This window comes from Camelina sativa, chromosome 16 (genome assembly GCF_030686135.1).
Source record: "Camelina sativa cultivar CO46 ecotype springtype chromosome 16, ASM3068613v1".
NCBI classification, from domain to species: domain Eukaryota; kingdom Viridiplantae; phylum Streptophyta; class Magnoliopsida; order Brassicales; family Brassicaceae; genus Camelina; species Camelina sativa.
This window is the reverse complement of record NC_141895.1, coordinates 87683-110964: the sequence shown is the minus strand read 5'-3', so window position 1 is coordinate 110964 and position 23282 is coordinate 87683. Positions and strand designations below refer to the sequence as shown.

At 39.4% G+C, this 23282-nt stretch overlaps 7 protein-coding genes and 1 long non-coding RNA gene across 17 annotated transcripts; 3 read left to right on the top strand and 5 right to left on the bottom strand.

The window, feature by feature from the left end:
- Positions 1 to 2946: 2946 nt before the first annotated feature.
- Positions 2947 to 5127, bottom strand: LOC104748990 (homocysteine S-methyltransferase 2). Its single transcript, XM_010470567.3, has 7 exons — positions 4811 to 5127; positions 4472 to 4528; positions 4151 to 4374; positions 3877 to 4006; positions 3542 to 3745; positions 3389 to 3460; positions 2947 to 3252 (listed from the first exon to the last, which is right to left on the bottom strand). The coding sequence occupies exons 1-7, from the start codon at positions 4988 to 4990 to the stop codon at positions 3103 to 3105; spliced, it is 1017 nt and encodes a 338-aa protein (XP_010468869.2). The 5' UTR covers positions 4991 to 5127; the 3' UTR covers positions 2947 to 3102.
- A 107-nt stretch (positions 5128 to 5234) lies between these two features.
- LOC104748989 (serine/threonine-protein kinase 52) lies at positions 5235 to 8077 on the bottom strand. The gene is made up of 6 exons (XM_010470566.3): positions 6840 to 8077; positions 6629 to 6750; positions 6310 to 6524; positions 6017 to 6191; positions 5783 to 5917; positions 5235 to 5649 (listed from the first exon to the last, which is right to left on the bottom strand). Exons 1-6 carry the CDS (start codon positions 7159 to 7161, stop codon positions 5443 to 5445), a joined length of 1176 nt encoding a protein of 391 aa, XP_010468868.1. The 5' UTR covers positions 7162 to 8077; the 3' UTR covers positions 5235 to 5442.
- A 396-nt stretch (positions 8078 to 8473) lies between these two features.
- Positions 8474 to 10112, bottom strand: LOC104748988 (protein ANTAGONIST OF LIKE HETEROCHROMATIN PROTEIN 1-like). The gene is made up of 2 exons (XM_010470565.3): positions 9835 to 10112; positions 8474 to 9719 (listed from the first exon to the last, which is right to left on the bottom strand). The coding sequence occupies exons 1-2, from the start codon at positions 9998 to 10000 to the stop codon at positions 8677 to 8679; spliced, it is 1209 nt and encodes a 402-aa protein (XP_010468867.1). The 5' UTR covers positions 10001 to 10112; the 3' UTR covers positions 8474 to 8676.
- On the top strand, positions 8482 to 14350 carry LOC104748987 (serine/threonine-protein kinase Nek4-like). Of its 9 annotated transcripts, none has more exons than XM_087491293.1 (17): positions 8482 to 10135; positions 10540 to 10618; positions 10720 to 10803; positions 11014 to 11285; positions 11397 to 11463; positions 11590 to 11655; positions 11736 to 11782; positions 11882 to 11927; positions 12013 to 12093; positions 12185 to 12227; positions 12296 to 12345; positions 12434 to 12515; positions 12618 to 12667; positions 12753 to 12826; positions 12909 to 12960; positions 13066 to 13491; positions 13569 to 14350. In XM_087491293.1, exons 4-17 carry the CDS (start codon positions 11200 to 11202, stop codon positions 14061 to 14063), a joined length of 1665 nt encoding a protein of 554 aa, XP_087347419.1. In that variant the 5' UTR covers positions 8482 to 10135; positions 10540 to 10618; positions 10720 to 10803; positions 11014 to 11199; the 3' UTR covers positions 14064 to 14350. The 9 variants fall into 9 exon arrangements, with proteins under 9 accessions (XP_087347419.1, XP_087347420.1, XP_087347424.1 ...); XM_087491294.1 differs by having other exon boundaries at positions 9997 to 10135; positions 10739 to 10803; XM_087491298.1 differs by having other exon boundaries at positions 9997 to 10135; positions 11158 to 11285.
- A 954-nt stretch (positions 14351 to 15304) lies between these two features.
- Positions 15305 to 17282, top strand: LOC104748986 (uncharacterized). Its single transcript, XM_010470562.3, has 2 exons — positions 15305 to 15617; positions 15728 to 17282. Exons 1-2 carry the CDS (start codon positions 15357 to 15359, stop codon positions 16697 to 16699), a joined length of 1233 nt encoding a protein of 410 aa, XP_010468864.2. The 5' UTR covers positions 15305 to 15356; the 3' UTR covers positions 16700 to 17282.
- A 1299-nt stretch (positions 17283 to 18581) lies between these two features.
- On the top strand, positions 18582 to 21672 carry LOC104748985 (VAN3-binding protein). Of its 2 annotated transcripts, none has more exons than XM_010470560.2 (6): positions 18582 to 19094; positions 19207 to 19332; positions 20250 to 20697; positions 20769 to 21002; positions 21085 to 21192; positions 21284 to 21672. In XM_010470560.2, the coding sequence occupies exons 1-6, from the start codon at positions 18738 to 18740 to the stop codon at positions 21514 to 21516; spliced, it is 1506 nt and encodes a 501-aa protein (XP_010468862.2). In that variant the 5' UTR covers positions 18582 to 18737; the 3' UTR covers positions 21517 to 21672. The 2 variants fall into 2 exon arrangements, with proteins under 2 accessions (XP_010468862.2, XP_087347417.1); XM_087491291.1 differs by having other exon boundaries at positions 18588 to 19109.
- On the bottom strand, positions 20140 to 21058 carry LOC147924974 (uncharacterized). The gene is made up of 2 exons (XR_015584393.1): positions 20919 to 21058; positions 20140 to 20828 (listed from the first exon to the last, which is right to left on the bottom strand). It is a non-coding gene; the product is annotated as an uncharacterized LOC147924974 (long non-coding RNA).
- LOC147924973 (protein LIFEGUARD 2) lies at positions 21630 to 23104 on the bottom strand. Its single transcript, XM_087491292.1, has 4 exons — positions 22563 to 23104; positions 22345 to 22458; positions 22098 to 22255; positions 21630 to 21973 (listed from the first exon to the last, which is right to left on the bottom strand). The coding sequence occupies exons 1-4, from the start codon at positions 22801 to 22803 to the stop codon at positions 21767 to 21769; spliced, it is 720 nt and encodes a 239-aa protein (XP_087347418.1). The 5' UTR covers positions 22804 to 23104; the 3' UTR covers positions 21630 to 21766.
- Positions 23105 to 23282: the final 178 nt, after the last annotated feature.

Genomic DNA, 23282 nt, shown 5'->3' with positions numbered 1-23282 from the left:
TATATATGGGTTCATCTACATTTGTGTGTGTGTGTGTGTGTTTGTCATAGAAAAGGGCACTAACACGTTTACCAAATTTTATTTGTAAGGCACTTTTTAGTAAAATGTGAGATTTTATAAAATTGAGTTTTGTTGTGTGGAAAAGAGGAGGGGTTTCTTTTAATTTGACGACCCAATAATCTAGACTAAATGTCTAAGGGACCATCATCTCATTCAAACGTGTAATATCCCCATTAGCCATTGCAAGAATACAATGTCATGTTACATATAGCCTATGAGTGACATATATAATATAACTATACGAAACGAACATAAGATCGGTTTAAATCACTGTGCCTTACGGTTTGGGTAGACTCTCGAGTCTCATCCAGAAATATTTGTCTAAACACAAGACAGTGAAGACACAAAGTTAATAGTATTGAAATGCTATACATGAATCTATATATGAGCTAACTTTTGTTTATTTTATAAACATAAAAAGATACTAGGATCTTGTAGGGTTAACTTACAGGGACCAACCAATGCCCTCGGATTTTGCTTTATCTAAAATTTATATGAATATAATAAAATCGAGTTTTCACTTTTAAGACCTTGTTTGGTGAGTTTTTATGCACTAGTATAAATGTTGTAAGGTAAAGTTAAAATGACACATGCTGCATGTGGGAGACCGTCTCTGTTTGTTCAGACCAATACTTAGTTTTACTAATTAGCGTAATTTTTATCTTCATTTTTTTAATTATTCTTTCAAAATATAGCATATAATAAATAATGATATACACATTAGTACTCCCTCTATATCACAATAGATAATGTTGAATTTTTACATGAATTAAGAAAAATATTTAATGTTTAACAATAAGTATATTATCTATTTATAATAAAATATTTTATAATTATTAACCAATAGTATTTCATCAAACTTTTAAATCTTCAGGTTCTTGAAATTTATAATTTCTTAGCATTAATTGATAAAAGTATACTGAAAATCATTATACAAGAAAAAATACTAGAAAATCTTGATAGAGAGGGAGTATATTTCAACAGCCATTCCTTTTTCTTTTATAATTAAAAAATAATTTAAGGCTCAATTACTTTATCTGCCTCTACGAAACCCTGTGCCAGTTGTAACAAGTACTTATATGATATAATTACGCTTTGTTTTTGTTAAATGCCAATGAGTCCTCTCTGATTAGAGAGAAACGTACTGATTAGTTAAAGAGTTAAAATACTTAATGGTCACCATTGTTTATTCTGGTACGTCAACTACACACACAAGTACACCCAACAATAAAGAATTCGAACATTGCAATTAAAAGATACCGGAAATACGAACTCGTATTTATTTAACTGAGAGAAAAATAACTTTCAAGGTTGTTGCTGTTTTGTGTGTGTGTGTCTATCTCTCTGTTGTGAATTGTCTTTGTATTAAAACAATACAATAGTGTAATACTATTGAATAATATAGTACTAATTAATAATAAATTTTGTTAATGAAGGCGACTTTGTCTAATATTCGGCACATGTTGGGTATCATAAAAGATTCATGATAACACCTTAGCTAGAACAATATTAAGAATGATTTGGTAAGCCTGTTTTTGGATTATTATAATTTATCTCAAATGAGTAGAGATAAATTAATATCCGAGTATTAATTATTATCTACGAACTTTTTGGCTGGAAACGTTCTCTCTTTTTTTTTTTCTTTTTTTTTAAAATATATTTAAATTCATCATTATGCTAAGTTATCTAAAGGTAGAAACAAATTAATTTCCAAGTATATTATGTCACACATGCAAAAGAAACAAATGTTGATAGATGCGACGAAGTAACACGTTTTCAGGTTTTTATCGAAGGGGAAAGTTGGAAGGAAGGATGGGGCGATGTGAAAGTTTTTAACTTTGAAAGAAGAAATTTTGAAGTCCTTTGGATGTGTGGGTAAAACATCACTTTCATGAACATGGAGGAGGTTATTATTAGCTAGGGTTTAGGGGTAAAAAGTTAAAAAGGATGATGTTACTGTTTTCATCTCTTTCTGTATTGTATATCTGGTAGTATAAATTCAGAAAAGCCGATCACACATCAAAAATAATGTGTGGTCTTATTCATCAAATCTCATAATTCCCCAGCCGTACGATACAACTACAAGTCCAACGCTCCCTGAAACCCGAGCGCATTGACATCTCTCTCACATATGAACAAAATGATGAAACAGTATATAGTGCAGTGTACATCTCTATCTTTTTTACATTTAAAAGCCTTAAGTTGCTACCTCCTATACTCTATTCGATCAAAGCCATTGGGAAGTCCCGAGAGTTGTTTGTAACAGAATAAAGAAAGCTACTCTCAAATTAATGATCTTGGCATACGACGCAAGCTTGTTGAACGTGCCTGACCATTCCTTTGAGGACTTTCTATACGTACGCTCTCATCAGTACACCAAATAACGAGGGAACCGAAGCTTTGGCACCTCACAATCCATCCAAAATGGATGAATGACGAGGAATTCGTTCCCAACGCTAATCCATCCAACATCTCACACCAAGAAAGATACTTTGAAATTGTTTGAAGGTCTCTAGCAATGGAATGTAGAAAAACAATGCTCCTCCAACCCATGAATAATATATCAACCTAAATACATAATCTGAAACTAAACTAAACATTGTGACTGACGGCAAACAAAAAAACGTTCTGACCACACCAATGACAATAACAATGGTGTGCGTGAACATAAAAAATTCTTATGAAGGATTACAAGTCATCAAATTGGCGAAAATAAAAACTAGCTTTATTAACACTTGAAAGATATAAATCTCAAAAAAAGAAGCTATTGAAGTTTCTAATGATAGATGAGAAGTGGTCCCTTCATCAGAGATACAAGCCAGTATTTCCCATTAGACATTTTTTTTTTTTTGTTTTTGTTTGGGCAAATAACCCATTAGACTAGTATTTTGTTTTCTGCAAGCCAAAATGAGAGATCAGTAGGAGGAGCACGCACCAACAGGCTACATTATTTTTTTGGTTTTTGTTTTTGGCTACAAGGGAAAACGATATTTTGGTACAAAATTCCAGAGATTCATAGTAAGAGAGTGGAATTGTCGAGAGCTAATGAGATCTGCGGTTGACAAGTCTCTTGTGGATGGCTCTGATGGTGGTTGGTGTTGTGCGGCAGCAACCTCCCAGAAGAGACACTCCTGCATCAATCCATTTCTCCACGTATGATACAAAGTCTTCATCTCCAACTCCTGTGTTTTCCTGCAACAGTTTTTAAGCAACTCAGAAGAGATCTGTCTATGTGTGTTTGTTTTCTGCATTTTGCTCGTTTCGTCTCTCAAGACAAATAAAATAGAATATATATATATATATACATACATATATATATATGACTTACCACCCACTCCTTCCGATCAGCATCATAGCTCTCTCCGCTGTTTGGGTACACTAGTATGGGCTTGCTTGTCACCTACAAGTTTATGCAAAACCTTTTAGTGTGTCTCTACAGATACAAATACAAATACCTAATGAGTGTGGATCCAAGCCGCACCTTTCCTATCTCAGTAACTAGGCCCTCGATGAATCTTGGAGGGGTACAGTTGATTCCAACCGCCACTACTTTGTCACAAGATTGAGCTATGGCGATACACTCCTTGATGGAATCCCCGCTAACCACGTTCACGCCATCCTTTGAGTTGAATGAGAACCACCCAGGAATCTTCACATCTCCCTCCTCTAACAGCTCAGCAAATGCCTTGCAGCATATCACAGAAACAAAACCAAAACTTAAAACACCCAGCAGAAGCTAAATAGCATCAATAATAATGGGGGATATGAAAAGATCCAACATGTCATGATGCTGAGGAACCATCAGTATCAGTGTACCTGAGCCTCAATCTTGTTTGGAATGGTCTCAAATGCTATAAGATCAGCACCAGATTCCGCCAGAACATGGAGTCGTCTGCGGTGAAAGTCCTTGAGTTTTTCCAGCGTGATGGAATCACCATAGATTCCACTGATAACAAAACCACCAACAGTAGTTACAAAAGGTAGTTTATAAAAAATAAATGGAACCCACAGAAAGCAAAAGTCTAAAGCTCAAAGTATATGGAATCCATCCACAGGCTCCAACGCAAAAACTCTCAAATCATCTACAAACCTGTATTCAGATCCATCAGCCAAGTATGCACCGTAGCTACCGACTGATGCCGCAACTAGTATAGGCCGCTTTATAAGAATGATATCATCGATGGAGGAGGAGCTAGTTGCGCATTTGTCGTAGTAAGTGTTCCGAGCTTGACAAGCTATTTCGACGCTCTTTCTAAGCAAAGATTCACTTTCCTCTCTAGAAAAGCCCTTTGCTTGAAACCCCTGAATCGTGGCCTGTTAAGAAATTTTACGATCAATCCAACAAAGTCTGTTTTATTAGTGTCCAGAAAGGAGAAGAGAGAAGGATGAGATGATGAGGAGAAAGAAGAACCTGATAAGAAGTGCTGGCGATGATATCAGCACCAGCTTCAAGGTAATCGAGATGCACCTGCTCACCATCAAGAATTACAAAAGCAGCTAAGCAAACCCATCCACATATCTAATAAAAGTATAAACCAAAACTACCAAAAGGGTTTAGGATTCACACAAGTGGGATTCTATATGTGCTTGATAATTCACCGTCAATGGAAATGAGAATGCTTTACTTCATCCCTCAATCATCTAAATCCAAGGGATTATCCATTATTCACACACAAAGCGAAAAGAAAAGCACAAAGCTTTTGGTTCGATTTCAGATTTGACCAACTGAAAGACGGGAAAAGAGATTTACGGTGTGAATGAGGTGAGGAGAAGTGATAAGGCATTTGGAGCTCCAGAGAGGATCGTTGAGATCTGCTCCATGTCTCTCGAACTCCGTCGCAAGCCCGCCGTCTATTACCGCATACCCGCCCGTCTCCTTCAGGAACTCTTTCATCGAGCTAAAAGACGCCTTCGAGCTTCCGGTTATCATCTTCCCTAGAGTTTTCGCCACCTACCAACCACTGAATCGTCTACTCTGTGTGATACGAGAAACGTGAACAAATAAATCTGGACTTACCTACCAAAAATATATATAGTTATGTTTTTTTTTTTTTTCTGTTTGTTTCTACTTCTCTACTACGTATTTGTTTTGTAATCTATGTTTTATTAGACCTTTTTCAATGTTAATCTTCTCCAGTGGTAAGTTTTAGTTGTTTCTCTTCTTATCAGATCGCTTTACCAAATGTTTTTACATACTGACATCATGGTAAATCAACGTTACACGATTACTCTGTGTAGTACTAGTAATAAATTACATGGAGAGCAGAACAAAAACAAAGAGAGATTCTTATGACAACCAAAAAAAAAACCCACACTAGTTCCAAAAGTTACAAAACCCAAAGAATCACGCAGCTCTCTCAAGAAGAATATCAGACAAAGGGATCAGGGGCCACGAGGTTTGAAGAAACAGAGGCACCCCTGAAACTGGTCTGGAGCTATCATTCCACCGCCTTTGCTTGTGTCTACGGCTTCCAGCAGTTTCACCACCTCCTCCATCTCCGGACGCCTATCTGGATTCGGGTCCCAGCATCTCTTCATTATATTTGCCACCGAACTTGGGCAGCATTTCGGAATCTCTGGTCTCAGATTCTGAGAGCAACATACACCCAACCAACCAAACAAAAACAAACAGTGAGGCGATTAGATTTCCTGATTATAGCTTTAACATATACAGTAACATCGGAGAGGTTTTATTTAAAGAGAGATAGAGAGACGAACTAACCCTATGAACGACGGCGTGAGAGATCTCAGCGAAACTACAGTCAGCGTAGGGCATGTCGCAGCAGTATATTTCCCAGAGGCATACACCGAAGCTATAGACATCGCATTTCCTGTTGTAAGCCCTTCCTTCAAGAACCTATGCACCAGAAACAGAAGAAGCTAACCTCTTAGTTTTTCCCCATAACAAACATGCCCTGAGGGATTTTGGGTCTATATATAGGGCAAACATACATACCTCAGGTGCCATGTATCCAAGTGTTCCAGTCTCACCGGTCATGTCTTGAGGGTTCTGAGCTTCGACTCTAGCAACCCCAAAATCAGCAATCTTGAGCGTCTTGTTAGGTTGTAACAGCATGTTCTCTGTCTTCACGTCCCGATGTACAATCGCCTTGGAGTGGAGGTAACTCATCCTGAGATGACAAGAACAAGGAAGAGATAAAAGGATCTTTCTTGTGTGAATAGTTTCAGAATGCACAAATGAGGCGTTAAAAAACATTAAGAAAAAGCAAAAGAGGAGAGATTTACTACCCTCTAGCGAGATCCAAAGCGAGCTGAATGACATCCTTGATGGGTAGTTTAGACCTATATTTCTTGATGAGGAACTTCTTAAGGGTGCCTCCGGCAACATATTCAACGACAACACAACAGGCCCGCGCAGGATGAGCACCACCGTTACCACGTCCGCCAGAATCACCAGGAGGGGGGATCTTCAGATCAGAGGTCCCCATGGATGCTCCTATAAACTGTGTGTGTGTGAGAGAGAGAGAGAAGTTGTTATAAAGAAAACAAAACATGTAGTGTGTAGTCAAAAGGGTTGGTTGTCTTGTGGCTTTGTAAATGTAATTACCTTTGTGACGTTGGGATGATCGAGCTTCTGCCAGACGGCGACCTCTTGCTCAAAGGAAGCACGCAGAGTATTGGTTTCAGCTGCAGTGGCGTAACCATCTTCACCCCAATCTAACACTTTGACTGCAATCATCAAAACAAATAAAAATCAGATTGGGAGGGGTATCCTAAAGAAAGAATATAAAGAAAAGAAGAGAGAGAGAGAGAGGGACCTGCGACATCTTGGCCGGCGTAGACACCGCGGTAGACAGTGCCATAGGTGCCGTGAGCGAGGACGTGCTTCATATCGAGTTTGGAGAGGTCAATCTCCCATTCCTGCATAGCCGCCGCCGGAGGAGTAGGAGTAGGAGGAGGAGGAGGAGTTCTGGTGTTGGTGACGGCGGCGCTAGTAGAGCTTTGACCCATATGCAAATCCCATTTAGTGAAGTCAAGAGTATCCGCCCTGAAGTATCGTTCTTCACCGGCGCTTCTGCTCCCAACGCCGCCTAATTTGGGATCCACAGATTTATCCGCCTCACCGCCGCCAGAGGCCATTGCTGGGGAGCTTGAAGAAGAAGAAGAAGACCCACCAACCAATAAGAATAATTGAAAATAAAAACTGAAGTGATCCAAAAGAATCAGAATAAGGGACGAGGAAATTATATTAAGCTGTTCGTTCAATTCAATCAGTGTGAGTTGAGGACAAAAAATGCTAAGCTCTCTCTAGGGTTTGTGAGAAATTCCAAAAAACATGTGGTGGAGAGACAAAGAGAGAGAGAAAGGGGTCAACAACAACAGGGAAAAAAAGAAAATCACCGAGAGACAAAAGAAGACAAAGAAAAGAATTAGTAGACGAAAGAACCCAACACAAGTATGTAAGTTATATTGATTGAAAGAGTTTGGTGCCTTTGGTGGTCTCCACAAACTAACTCACTCTTTAATACTTGTTTGATTAGAGAGGATCCGATCCGATCCAATCCAATCTAATCCGATCGCTGCCTGGAGTGTTTTGGGTGAGCGAGAGACCAAATCTTCTCCGTCCGTATACGTCTTTTTGACTGTTTCACCGGCCAAATTCTCCCAATTTTTATGCCCTTTTCCACTTTTACTTATTTATTTATTATTAAAACCTAAAAAACAATAAACTCTCTGAAAAGGCACAAACGAAACAACATACTAGTAGTAGTATAGTTTTTGTTCCTGTCTGTCTTTCGCCGTTGAATCGCGTTTTCTTTCACCGTCTTGTTTGGCGCAGCAGTGCAACGGTCTGTTATCAGGATACTTTCTTCGTTGTTTACCAATTATTGAGAAGTTACACTATACTATATATATATATATATATTGCCAAAATTTATTTATATTTCCGATATATGTCTCTCTTTTAGTCCATGATTTTAGATCACCTATCTATCATAGATGTTTGTACATTGTCTGTAACATGACAAGTTTCAAAATCTCATATTTCTTGTACATTTTACATTCGAATTTCCGATCATTTTTTATACGTGGAGAAATGAACAACTTATTTTGGTTCCTGACGCAATCTATCGAAACCCAAAAAAGGTCCACTTTCATTCATAACTTGACCGCATCCGCATCACGACTCTCTCCAAGATTACTAGTATTTATTTATATAGATATATGATTATTCGTATTAGATTACGTAATTGTTAAAGATTATATAGTTTGTCATGTGAATATGTTGGGAATCTTCGTCCGTCGTTACTTGTGAGCACAAATAACCAAAAACCGAGACGCATCCACCAGCATATACCTTTTTTTTCTTTCTTTTGTTGGATTTTTGAATCATAAAACTTTTCAACGCAGTCAGACAAATATAGCTAATATAATTTGATGGCACCCCAACAACTCAAAACTCCAACTTCTAATAAAATAACATTACAGTATTTTACATTGGGAAATTATCAACTCCTCTCAACAACAGTGACTAGTTAATAAATCACACACTTGAGGATGAGTCGATTATACTTATACATGGAGGGTCTAATTGACTATATTATTTGAATCAAGCAATGCTGTTAATCTGGTATATATTGAAGGTTAGGATCCTCACCTCAGCAAATACTCAGTGAGATATCCTCTCAGCTCACTACCAAGCGGGTCAGTCTGCTTGCATTTGCATACGCGGTCTGCATAACCTGCGTCGTGATGACCAGATAAAGGAACATCCTCTTGCAAATAATCCCCACAGTCGATTATGATGTTATGCAGTAAACAACAAACCAGTATTATACTAGGCAGTTTCCTTCTGTCTGGCCTCCACATAACCTTGCTCAGAATCCTCCAGCTTCCTTTGAGGTGCGCAAAGGCCGTAGCTGCGACTGACCTCACCTTCTCATGCCTGTAGTTGAAGGCCATCATGGGATCAGAGGAGGGATGATCGCAGTCGTCGTGAGGAGTTATAAGCCAAGGAAGCAGCGGGTAACTGATCCCTCCAACTACATATTCTCTGACTTGGGATCCTTCTTCACCTTCAAAAAGAGTTTTGGCATTCCCGTCTAGAATCTGACCGGATTCACAGAGTTTGAAGAAGCCGGAGAACTTGAGAAGCTTGGAGACGGTCATGCCGCCTGGCCAGCCGGTGACCATGTTGAGGAATCGCATCTCGTGATCAAAGACACCTTGAAGGAACATGCTGTAGTTCTTCTCGAGGTCACACCAGTCATCGGAGGCTTGCACAGCCGGGAGGGTCATGATGATGTGGGTGGTGTCAATGGCTCCGCAGCAATTGGGGAGGCCGTACATATCCTGGAACTTGGACTTGATCTCTTCGATCCGGTCGGAATCAGGCCAACGGAGATGATGCTTGGCGCGTTCCTCGAGAGACTCGATGAATCTCCAAGTAACCTGGGAAACAGTGGACTGGCCAACACCAAAGGAAGCACCGACGGAGACCTGAGAATCACCAGAAGCTAAGCGTCTAAGAGCAATGGCGACTTGTTTCTCAACGCTAAGAAGCCTACCCTCGATGTTGATGAGCCCAGAGGGAGGTCTAGAGATGAGATCCTCCCTGACGAGCGAGCAAATGTAGCTAAAGGTGGTCTTGGAAGCCCTGAAGAAGTGCTTGAACGCATCATCTTCATCTAACGGGACTGGAAAATATAAAGAGAGAGAGCTGCAATCTATAAGCTAAAATCATCTAACAGAGAGAGATGATCAACTGAATTAATGAAATCCTCAGAGAAGAGAAGAGCAGATCTGAAAAACCTGAGAGAGAAGAGTTACGGTGCCAGAAAGTGTCCCACCAGTCGCAGTCGATAGCCTCCGGATCCAGAGGAACTGCCTTCATTCTCTTCTTCTTCTTCTTCTTATTATTATCCAAAGAAGAAGGCTGCTGCTGCTGCTGCTTCTTCTTCTTCACCGCCGGAGCCATCGGAGAGCAACAAACCCAGGAGGTGTGGGTACTGGCACCGGACTCCAGTGGGTAAAATTGGGAATTAAACGTCGATAGCCTTTGCTTGCTGGACTCCTCTCTGTGGGCTTTCCAATATGATCGCATAGGGCCCAGGTTGATTCTTTAATTTATTAATTTAAAACACCAACAATTAAATAGAGATTACTTTTAAAAATCGTTCATTATTTTTAAGAAATATACTTTGCTTTTTTTGGTAGCGATGTGTGTAGCTAACTGGGACTGCTTTTTTCCTTTTCTTTTTGGTAGTTGAATTACTAATTTGCTTTTTAGCTCTATGATTTTTTTTTTCAGTTACAAATAATTAATAATCGCATACAGAAGAAAATGGTTGTACCTTACTACTTCAGCTTAGCTACTAGAAAACAAAAAAAGAAAAAAAAAAAAACTGAAAAGGCAAAGTTTTGTTTTTATTTAATTTCTCTATCTAAATAAAACTAATAAAAAGATTTGAGAAAATTCAGAGAAAATCTCAAACGTAATTTGATTTTTTTTAAAAGGAAGGCGAAACGTAGATGGGAAACTGTTAAGTTTGCCGCTCTCCCACGGCCACGAGTCGTCTCCTCTCTCTCTGGTCAGGTTAGGTTCTTTCTCACTTTCTCTCTTTCTCTCTTTCTCTCTCACACGCAACTTTTGGCCTCTAGAAAATGATTTTTATATATTTCATCTTTTTGATAAAGGTTCCATTTTACAAAATAGATTGATTCTCTGCTCATCGACCACGGTGTCGCCGTGTCGGTACGATTGAAGAAGCTCCAAAAGAGGTATATAGTAATATTTTTGGACATTGTGCATCATTACGGCATCGGAGCTGTTTCCTACTCTTTCTTTTGGTTTTCGCCTTTTTTCATGATTACTGTTTGTTGATAGCAATCATAAATCTCGCTGAAAGCTACTCTTTATTTGTTTTTCATATTTTTATTTTGGTGCAATGACTTTGACACTGATTGGATTGCCTCCCCTCTTCTCTGTAGCTCTGTGATTGATGCCAACTTTCGTATCTCTCTACTCTCTCCGTGACTCTGTACAGTAGAGTTGTTCTCTTCATCTAAATAACAGCCTTAAGAGTTTTTTTCTTTTCTTTTGTTTTGTTATACTAAAATTTGTTTTGTTTGAAGACGTCCGTCTTGTGGTGAAATTATTAGCAAGCGTGTCTCTCTATGGAGCGGTATGAAGTCTTGGAGCAGATCGGGAAAGGGTCCTTTGGCTCTGCTCTTCTTGTCAGACACAAACAAGAACGAAACAAGTATCATCTCTCTCGTTTCTTATTATTTCTCTGCCTTTTGCGTCTTAATTTCTTTGGTCATTCTATTTTGCTCTAGTTTCTTTGATTCTGTTTTTTTTTTTGGTTTTACAGATACGTATTGAAAAAGATCCGTCTCGCCCGCCAGTCTGATAGGGCTCGCCGATCAGCTCATCAGGAGGTTTGTGTGTTTTCTTCTATTATTCCACCCTTTATTCTGTTCTCCTTGGAGTTTAAGATTATGAATGTATGAGTTTGGACCCTTCCCCCCCCCCCCCCCCCCCCCCCCCCTTATTCATGGTTTCAGATGGAGCTCATTTCTATTGTCCGCAATCCATTTGTTGTAGAGTACAAAGATTCATGGGTTGAAAAGGTCTCTTCTCCTTCTCTCCTTTTGCTCATGAAATTCTCTGGCTGCCTTCTCTACTTATCATCTATCTTTCTTGTTTCAAGGGTTGCTATGTGTGCATCGTTATTGGATATTGTGAAGGCGGAGACATGTATGTACAAATAGTTTCCCCCCATTATATATATAAACCACACTTCAATAAGTTAGAAGAAATGGGCGCTTATATATATTTTGGATTTGAATTTTGCAGGACAGAAACCATAAAAAGAGCATGTGGTGTTCATTTCCCTGAAGAGGTTTGTCTTTCATTGCTTATCTCTTCCCGTTCTTACACTCTATGACTGGCATTATCCCTGAAGAGAACCCACTAAACCATATCAGAAACTATGCCAATGGCTTGTCCAACTCTTAATGGCACTCGATTATCTGCACTCCAACCATATTATTCACCGTGATGTCAAGGTAACCCGCTTAGATATGATTTGACTTCCAAAATTTTGTGCTCCTTTCCTGTTCCAAACATCTAATAATTCTCAATCACATGTCTTTTCAGTGTTCTAACATATTCTTGACAAAAGAGCAAGACATACGGCTTGGTAATTTTTTAGATTCACTTGCCTTGGCCTCTTTGTCAGCTATTAACGCATCCCCATTCCGGTCTCAGGTGACTTTGGACTCGCTAAGATTCTGACTTCTGATGACCTTACATCCTCTGTAAGTTCTGAATAAATGACACTAGCAAATTTTGTGCTGTTTTTGAGACACATACATATATGAAGAGTCACACTGTGTTTTATTATAGGTTGTTGGAACTCCAAGTTACATGTGCCCTGAGCTTCTTACTGACATACCTTACGGATCAAAGTCGGACATTTGGTCTTTGGGTATTAACCATATATTCTTCATTCATTTTCTTACTTATGATCATACACTTCTTCACTTTTTTTTTTTATTAACGTTTAATACATCATCCTGGCATTTAACAGGATGCTGCATGTATGAAATGGCTGCTCATAAACCTCCATTCAAAGCTTCCGTAAGTATCCTTAAAGTTTGTTGATCATTTTTCTGAGGAATTAAAAAACATGATGTAAATTAAAAAATGTGTATCATGATTGTAGGATGTGCAGACATTGATCAACAAAATATACAAGTTGATAATGGATCCTATTCCTGCCATGTATTCCGGTTCATTGTAAGTCTAAAATCATTTTTCTCTTTTATCATTAACCGGCTGGCTTGCTGTACCAACCTCTTTCCCTCCCTTATCTGCGCAGCCGAGGCCTTATCAAAAGCATGCTGAGGAAAAATCCTCAACTCAGGCCTAGTGTATGTTTTCTCCTATAAAGCTTATTTGCTTTTTGATGATTGAGTAGTCCTTTTGTAAGGTTAAATTTTAATTGAGTTATAAGCATCGTTGTTATCTCGCTGCAGGCTAAGGAGCTGCTTAACCATCCTCATCTTCAGCCTTACATCAGTATGGTTTATCTGAAGCTGGAGAGTCCCAGACGAAGCACTTTTCCGCTCCAATTTCCTGAGAGGGGCGCTACAGTGAAGGAAAGAAGGAGTTCGTTTAGCAACGACAGAAGATTGAATCCGAGTATCTCTGATACAGAAGCAGGTTATGTGTCTTCTTCAGGAAAAGCATCTCATTCACCAATGTTTAATGTAAGAAAAGTGTCAGAAGTAACTGTTGGAGTCGTCAGAGAAGGGATTGTTTCTCAGAGGCAGGAGGGAGTCAAGAAACAATCAGGTGCAGCCGGAACACCAAGAGTGGCTGCAGGGACCTCAGCCAAAGCATCTGTCATGTCAAAGAGGCTTGAAACGGCGCCACGTACTGTCTCCAAACATGAACTGCAGGTAAGAAGAAAAATAAAAGCTTTCAGGTTCTTGAGATATATACAAGCAGGGAGTGACCTCTATACTTTGTCGTGTAGGTATCAAATCCTAAAGACAGGAAGAGGAGAGTATCTCTTCCGTTGGTCGTGGAAAATCCTAAGACGACTTATGAATCGGATATCACAGCTCTTTGTGGCCTAAACTCGCCAGATGTTTCTGTGAACGCTCCAAGATTCGACAAGATAGCTGAATTCCCTGAGGATATCGAGATAGCACTAGGTGGGCGGCGCTCATTATCTTCGCATCCTCGGCCTGATCATGGTGAGGAAAATGCCAACCGTTCGATCACAAAGGACAAGTGTACTGTACAGAAAAGGTCAGTTTCGGAGATAAAACAGAGAAGGTTTGACACGTCTTCGTATCAGCAGCGTGCGGAGGCTCTAGAGGGACTGCTGGAGTTCAGTGCAAGGCTTTTGCAACAAGAACGGTACGATGAGCTTGGGGTTTTGCTTAAACCCTTTGGAGCCGAGAGGGTGTCTCCGAGGGAGACGGCCATCTGGTTAACAAAAAGCTTCAAAGAAGCTTCCGTGTAGATGAAGCAACCACATTCAACAAGTTCGCTTTCTCTCACTTGTCCTTTGCTCGTCCCCCTATCAGTGTGAACTGTGTATATTATAAACTAGATATTCAGCCACGAGGCCTAAATTTGTTTAAAAAAATGCAAAATGTATTTTGTTTGATAGATTAATTATATATATGTAACTAATTTTTATATTTTGTAAATGTACAGTATTTTATGTAGTGTCTAATTTCTATGTTTTAGGTGTATAACGTGTATTTTTGATAATATAGGAAAAACAATATCATACAGTTTCTTAAATATTTAAATCGTCAAAAAGTGTTTTTTTTTAGTTTTCACTGTAGAGATAGTAGTATTTTAATTATATTGTAGTTTTTCAATAATATCATTACAGTATAAATGGCTTTCTATTTTTGTTAGTTTCATATATAAATAATCAAACACTTTAGTATATTTAGTTTATGTGTGCAATGAAAATAAAAGTAAGTTAGTTTTTTTATATGAATTATACTAATTGTTTACTTTTATAAACTTTAATTGATTGATTAAAATATGTGTATATAATATGTTATCCAAAGCATCTCTCACTTTTGGTAAGTATAAAACATATTCATCATTTTTTAAAAGTGTATACTGTATAAAGTTCACTTATAGAGTTATTAATTTACCGATTCTTAAGCAGAACCATTAAAAAAATTTGGGACCAAGAAAGTATATTGATATATCAAGATTTAATTTTTATTAATTTATCACTAATTTTAACTTTAATTTATATATATAGTTGAAAATATGGAGTAAATTCTTAGATAAAATATAAAACATTCATCCTTTTCATAATTTTTTTTTTTTCATAAAATTGCTCGGAAAATTTGTCAATTGTTATCACACAATTTATTATAAATTTCCAAATTATATATTACCAAATGAAGATTATGATGGAGAAACAAAATTGGTGGTTAATTAAAAAAGGAAAAATGACAATCTTCATATTTAAAGTAAAAAATAATTGTAAAATTTAATGCCAATGACATTTCTTGTAAATAGGTATGAACTTCAGTATTTATTTCATAAATGTCTCAAAAAAATGTATATATATAGATAAATAAAAAAACGGCGATGCTTTCGATTGTTACTTCCTAAAACGGCATGTTGTTATCCGGCTGTCAAAAGCTTGTTGGGCCGTATTGGGCCACTGCGTGCGTTAGTGGATTTGTTTTGGACATTGTTGTGAATTAGGAGGAGAATATACGGGTCGTTTGGTAAATAGGGGAAAGAAGGAGGACCACACAAACACAAAGAAAGTGAAATGGCAGAAACAGAGATTCTCGAACCCTCTCAAGTGTCCTTCTCGGACCTTCTTCATTTGTCATCTCGCTTTCAATCTCCGAGAGACCGTAAACGCTTCCAATGCATCTCGAGAACCGTGATGTCAGCTCTTGGCCCCACCGGTCCAGGCCTGCTTTGTATCACCGGCGTTCTCGGCTCCGCCGTTCTCCGCCGTCAACTCCTCCCTATGGCTCGGAAGCTGGCTCTTCTTGATCCGGACAAGCGGATTCGCATTCTCAAGGTACGATTGTTGCTTTGCTCTCTCTATCTCTCTCTCAAGAATTGGAACTTTGACCTAGTGATACTGATGGTTCTGTTTGTTCGTCCGTTCATCCTTACTACTGGCTGAAGGAGCACCGGTTGGGTAGCGACGTTTCTCTAAAGAATCCGCTACGAGATGTCTCGTCTTTTGCAATGCAGCTCAACTATGAACGCACTTCTAAATCTTCACCGGGAAAGCTGTGGTTCCATGAGCCTGCCGCTACACTGGACTTGCAGGAGGTTAATGATGATGATGAGTTCACAAATCTTGGTACTGCCTTTAAGGAATTAGGTTTTTGTATGAGGGAATTAGGCTTGTCCATTGCTCGTTTATGCGACAGGGAGATTGGTGGAGGCTTCCTTGAGGATAGTTTACTGGATTCTTGCACAGCCAAAGCACGTCTTATACACTACCACTCTGCTGCTGATAAATGTGCTCTCAGAGAAACCGCCGAGAGGATAAACCAATCTGGTAAACGAGTATCAAGCAAGAGCAGAAACGGGGATGGTTTGAATGGGAGTCACTTCGACCTGTGGCAACAGTGGCACTACGATTATGGCATCTTTACTGTTCTCACGGATCCTATGTTTCTGTCCTGGTATTCCTCCTACCAGGAATGCACTTTGATGGGCGGCCACTCTTATCTGCAGATCTATCATCCCAGCAAGAACAAGCTGTACATGGTCAAGACTCCACAAGACAGTTTTATTGTTCAAATTGGAGAGTCTGCTGATATTCTGTCCAAAGGGAAGCTACGGTCGACCCTTCGCTGTGTGTGCAAACCAGAGAAGCTGGACGACGTAAGCCGTGAGACATTTGTGGTCTTCTTACAGCCAAAGTGGAGCCAAACTTTCTCTGTCTCAGAATATACAATCGAACATCTAAGGTCATATTCTCTACAGAGTCAGCTCTCTGATAAGGATGAGGTCCCTAATCCAGATATTCAGAAAATCGTTCCACCTCTATCGTCTCGGGTAAGGGATGGGATGACATTTGCCGAGTTTTCTCGAGAAACAACAAAGCAGTACTACGGAGGGAGTGGTCTGCAATCTAATAGATAGGTGGCCCGTCCTAGCTAGCGAGACATGTGCAAATGATGAACCCCTCCTCTCAGGTAGATAGGTGTTGTCAAGTCTTTAGGTTGTCAAATTTCAGGTCAATTAGTTCATGGTAATGAGTTAGTTGAAGCCAAGAAGAATGAGCCAAAGAGGGTTAGTTCTGAAAGAGATTAGATAGATTAAAGGGTGAGAGTTGGGATTCGTCTTGTGTACTTCGATGTTGGAGCCAAAAAACAGTGAAAGCTGTTACATCGTTTTCACAGTCAAAAGCAACTCTCTCTTTCAAACATGCTTTCGTTTGCTCTTCTCTAGTCTCTCTCTGTGACTCAGTTTATGTTCCTGTTGTGTCTCCCCCGATGCTGTTCCATTCTTACATCTCTTTGTTTCTTTGTTTGCTTTTGCAAGCGTCGCATTAAGATAAAGTGGTGTAATTAAAGTAAAAGCTGCATCCCCTCTTCACAGATTCCTTTAGGGAATCAATCTTTTTTTTCTTTTTTTTTTCTTGACATTTTGTGATTTATCGTGTTTTTTTCATGAATGGTGTGTACGTGTAGATCAAATCGATAAAAAGGGTTTTGCTCGCAAATCTTTTCTTTTGTGAATTCAAAACAAAGATTCAAACTTTCTCCCTTCAAAGATGCTTGTTTTGACTTGGAGGTGCTTTTTCATCGAAAGTGACCTTGGTTTCAAAACCCTAACTCTAAAACCTTAGAAAACGGATATGGTGTAGGTAATATATATATGTGTGTAAGGAAATCAAAAGCAAAAGAAGATAGTAGCTCAAAAGTACTTTAAAGTAACAATAAAATGGAAAAGAGGATTCATCATTCATCCATTCAAAGTGCAGATACACATTCCATTTTTAAAAAATTTGGTATAAAATACAAAACGTCCAAACAAGAACAATGATTGCAGGCAAAGGAATAATCAGAGAGACAAAATGACATTTTTCTAAGGGATTATAAAAGAGAAAGAATGGAAAAATTATATGGGTATCCCTAGAATTAGACAGAGCAAAAGGGAATAAAGGATGTATCTTTATTAAGTGGTCACCCACCTAGCTATAGTTTCTTTCAAAGTGCCTATGGTATATAAACAAGTATTGTACATGATACTTTGAATATCAGAATATATATATATATACATATATACATGCGTTTTAAGATTGATGTATTAAGAGAAACAAAAGAAAATTCATAAGTTTAAATGTCTAGAGGAGAACCTTGGATATATAATTTGATAGTATTGGGATGAATGAATAACATAAGGGTTGCAAATGAGGTGAAGAAGAGAGAGAGAGAGAAATAGAAGAAAGAAGGTGACGTAAGGGAAAGCACGCGAAGCAGAAGCAGCAGAAGGCAGAACAGAAGCATATGTGAATGTACGCAAAGTTCGCAGCTTTGTGTTTCAAAACCAAAGGAAAAGGGAACAGTGAGTAAAGGCTGAGGGACCAAGTTATAGGAGACTGAACAAAAAACACGGTCGTTTCGTCTCACTTCTTTATTATGTTATGGGATCTTGTCCTGCTCCCCATATTCTCTTCTCTCTCACCAAGTTTTAAGCCAAATCCATTAGTTTAACCAACAATTTGATCTATAATCGAGTACAATCCATAATGTAATATCATCTTTAATCTTTGAACACCTCCACGTAAGATCTAGATGGTTGTTTAATCCACATACACTAGTAATGTGATTATTTTGATTAATATAATATTTAAAGCCAAATAAATACAAGGAACTTTTTTTTCAAGACTCGTTGATATGTCTTAAAGTAATTTTATTAAACAATTGGCCTCTCTTATAATTGGAAAGTGACGTCTTTTTGTGGTATCCAATTATTTACGCAGCGACTATATATAAATAATGTCAAGAGTAGTCAGTCCAGCCAGTCCTACTCTCAACGAAATAATTCACTTTATATTTTTTTCTTTTGAAGAAAAAGAAAAGGCAAAACACCTAAACGTTCCTCTGTCTACCAATTCATATAACTAGACTAGTTTCCTTGTCAAGAAAGAGTCAAGTTAAGAGAGAGAGAGAGGATGGAGAGAGAACTTAGACGACCGAACCCAATCAACAGCTCTCGCCGTCCGGAGATGTTTTCTTCAGGCGCCGGTAGTACTCATCTACCGGAAAGCCCACGAGGCCCAATGGAGTTCTTGTCTAGATCCTGGAGCGTCTCTGCCTTGGAAGTCTCCAGGGCTCTCCAAACCGCCAAGTCAGCTTCAGCCACCAACAGAGCTCCCTCCTCCATCAACACTCCAATACCGGAGGAAGCGACGAACCCTGAAAAAGAAGAATGTCCGCCGCCTGAGAACAATACTAGTGTCAGTAGCCAGTTCTCCTTCGCTGCCTCCGCCACTTCACAGCTTGTTCTTGAGCGCATTATGTCTCAATCGGTAAGGCTTACGAAGGTTTGGACAACACTCTTGTAGAATTAATTTTGTACCTACGCTGCGATCTTGATATGAGGAGTGTTTCTGTTTTTGGTTTTGGTTTTTGAAAATGAAGGAGGTGTCACCGTTAACATCGGGGAGACTATCACACAGTAGCGGACCACTCAACGGCGGTGGTTCTTTCACGGAGACAGACAGTCCTCCCATCTCCCCCTCTGACGACTTCGACGACGTTGTCAAGGTACTTAGCTTGTTCCATTATACACCAGTAGTGTCTCTAATCCTTAGATTTATCTTTTTACGAGTCCCGCTAATAAAGTATGTTTTACTTACAAAGTCGCATGCTTTAGAGTTTGTTAACATTTATCAAAAGCACAGAAAAAAAAAAAAAAAAAAAAAAAGAGTCAAAGAGAAAAAGTACAGTCAAGTGAAAGCAGAGTCGCAGAAAAATCCTTTTTTTTTTTTTTTTTTTTTTATTAGTAGTAATTTTTTTGTACAGACAAAATCAGATTTGACTTTGACTCCCCCCACTTAAATTTTTTTTTTTAGAGTTTGTCTCACTCACTTATTCACCCACACAAGTTAAAATTACTACAGTAGTACTATTATATATTCGTCTACTAATAGATAGATGTTGTTTCCCTCCAATTTACTACTAATTGAGATCCATCCATGTATGTACATTTAATTATAGGGAATATACTTATTATATAGTATTGGGGTGGGTGACCAATCTTTAGTTGGTAGAGCGTCTCCTTAAATTGGGTCGTTGCCTTAATTTAAGCAAGTGCCAGGGATTAGCCGTCTGAGTCTTGGGACTATAAGACCGCACTAAAAGCCTGTCAGCGATCGCTAGATTGATAGATATCCAATTCCAAGTTTTTTTTAATGCTCTGTCTCCAATTCATTTACTTTGATGAACTGGAATACGTTTACTTCGATGAACTGGAATACGTAAAAAAAGATTTTAAAGACATATTTGGACACAAGAATAGGAATGTGACTGTAACGCCTAGAGCTCCTTCATGTTTCGCTCGTTTTAGGAAAGTTCTCGGGAACTGCTATCAACTCCATTTGCATTTCTAGTCAAATGTAGTGCGATCAACTTGTTAGCATTTTTACTAACTCCGTTTATCTAAATCAAAAAAACTGATGCAGTATTTTCGCACCCACAACACCATACAGCCTCTCTTCTCTGGCACAGGAGGCAGCCGTGGTGGTACCACCGGAAACGGGAGCAGTACCCCAATGGCTGGAACAGGCCCAAAGACTGTTGGTAGGTGGCTCAAAGACCGTAAGGAAAAGAAGAAAGAAGAGAGTAGAGCTCAGAATGCACAGGTCCATGCAGCTGTTTCAGTTGCAGCGGTTGCATCTGCTGTGGCAGCTGTAGCTGCAGCGACAGCAGCTTCCTCACCTGGTAAAAACGAGCAGATGGCCAGAATTGATATGGCCATGGCTTCTGCCGCTGCTCTGGTGGCTGCTCAGTGTGTGGAGGCCGCAGAAATCATGGGCGCAGAAAGGGATCATTTGGCATCCGTTGTGAGCTCTGCAGTGAATGTTAAGTCCCATGACGATATTGTCACGCTTACTGCAGCTGCTGCAACAGGTATTGCATTAAAACGTAGTCAAATTTCCTTCTGTCTAGATTCCATATGTGAATTCGCCAACTTTCTGCAGCTCTGCGAGGAGCTGCTACACTCAAGGCACGAGCACTAAAAGAAGTGTGGAACATAGCAGCTGTGATACCAGCCGAGAAAGGAACAAGTTCAGCATTGTGTGGCCAGGTTGACACAAAGCATAGCGATAGCAGCTTTAGTGGAGAATTACCTATGGCTGGGGAAGACTTCTTCGGAGTCTGCAATCAGGAACTACTAGCTAAAGGCACTGAGCTCCTCAAACGAACTCGTGGAGGTACTTACACTCGTATAAATGACTTAGTAAGCAGCAGAGAGTTAAACAGAAAAGGTCGCTAACCTTGAAGTTTTGTAAGCAGGTGATCTCCACTGGAAGATAGTTTCTGTCTACATCAACAAAGCCGGCCAAGTTGTGCTGAAAATGAAAAGTAAACACGTCGGAGGGACCTTCACAAAGAAGAAGAAACGTAAGTTCTTTATTACACCATAGCTGGCTTTTGAACAAAAGCTGGGAAGATAATACAAGTCATAACTGTATGATATTGACTTGTGTTGCAGATATGGTGCTTGAAGTGAAAAAGGATATACCTGCATGGGCTGGCAGGGATCTCTTTAACGGAGACAAGCATCAACACTACTTCGGGTTAAAGACTGAAACAAAGAGGGTAATTGAATTTGAGTGCAGAAACCAAAGAGAATACGATATATGGACTCAGGGGGTATCCCGGCTTCTTGCCATTGCTACAGAGAAGAAGCAGAAAAGTTCTATGTCCAAATGGATGGCACCTTAATAACAACATAGAGTCGAACTTCATATGATAAGAATAGGTTTAAGCATCAAGGAGTAGAGAAGACTTTCCCTTTTGTAATATCCTTTTATTCCATTGATTAAAAGAGAGATGACTTTTTAAAAGGCTAACAAGTACAATATATTATTATTGGCTTCATGTGTCATTTTACAACCGTTCAACCTTTTTTTTTTACAAGCCAAATATTACCTTCTGCAGACAAAAGAATTAGAACAGATGAAAGTAGAGTGCTTTAACTATCAGCAGCTCTTAAGAGAGTGAGGAGAGAGAGGAAGAGATTAATGACATCCAAATAAAGAGAGATAGCAGCCCAGATGTACTCGTCATACGAGTGCCTCTTGATCAGGTTGTCGGTATCATAGACAATGTAGCCACAGAAGATGATGGATGCAATACAACCATAGATCATCACTGAGATCTTACCTAGAGGGAACAGAATCTGCAGCCATAGTATAGACCACCACAACAACAAGGCATATATAAGACTCAACCAAAACAAACAGAGTGTAAAGCAAAGCAAGCAATTTCAGCAGGAAAAATCGAAGATAAAAAAGAAGAGATACCTGGATGAAAGAAAAGACCATGAGCACAATGACGGCACCGAACAAGAAAGGTCCGAGGAAGTTGAAGTCATGGCCTCTCTTGGCAGCCCAGAAAGTGTAGAGAGTAAGAGATATCACCACAACAGAGGTCAAAATCACAGCCTCGAGAATGACCTTCCCTGTTCATTCATTCCACCACAAATTAAATATCAATCAATCAATCGATCAAGTCAAGTTAGGGTACTCGAGAGTTGAGTGAGGATCATACCGCTAGTAAAGGCGCAGGTCAAGCCAACCGCAAAGGCAAGAGAGACGGTGAAAATCGCGAGTAATAGATAGTTGACAGGGTGCTTCTGGTGATAGTAATACAACGGACACATCACTGCAACCCCAAAACGCATATTAGGAACACGAACACGAGAGAGAAGGATGCGGAGCGCTAAGCCGATTGAGAAAATTAAACAAAAAAAAAAAAAAAAAAGGTACCAATCAACGGAGTGAAAATAAGAAGGATGTAGAGCGCTAAGCCGGCGTTGGTGGTGGTGAAGAAGACAGAAATCGAATGAACCTTAACGACGGTGGCGGCGACGGCGATCGTGACGAGCAACTGGATGGAGATGATGGAATAGACCTTGCGGATGAAAGACCAACGGAGCTCGGGGCTCTCCAACATCATCGGGTACAGAGGCGTCTGCGCCGACTCCAAATCATACTTGTTGTTCCACATCTTCCCCAATCTCTCTCTCTCTTTGTTTCGTGTGTGTATGTCAACTCCGGCGATAACTACTACTAATCTTCAGATTCCCGACGATTTCTTCAACATGTAGAACAAAGAGGCGGCGAGGAGAACCTTCCCGATACGTCCAGCAATGTACAAATTAATAATTGGACGGCTCAGATCTTGACACGTGTTATTAAATTCTCAGAATATTCTACACCCCGGGGGGGTGGGCCTCTCCGACGAAGAGAGATCTCAACAAACTACGTTAACGATGATGTTTCTTCAGTTCAAATATGGGCCAGGCCCATCTAATAAAAGCCATCAACTTAAATAATGATTCCGCGCGTCCACGTATTATTGTTGTTTTTTTCTTCATCGGAACACCGCCGGAGCTCCACGGTGCTTGTAACACGTTGAAGAAGAAATATATCAAAACCGACGTCATCTTCGTATTTATTTCTTAGCCTAATGTTACGATCCATTCT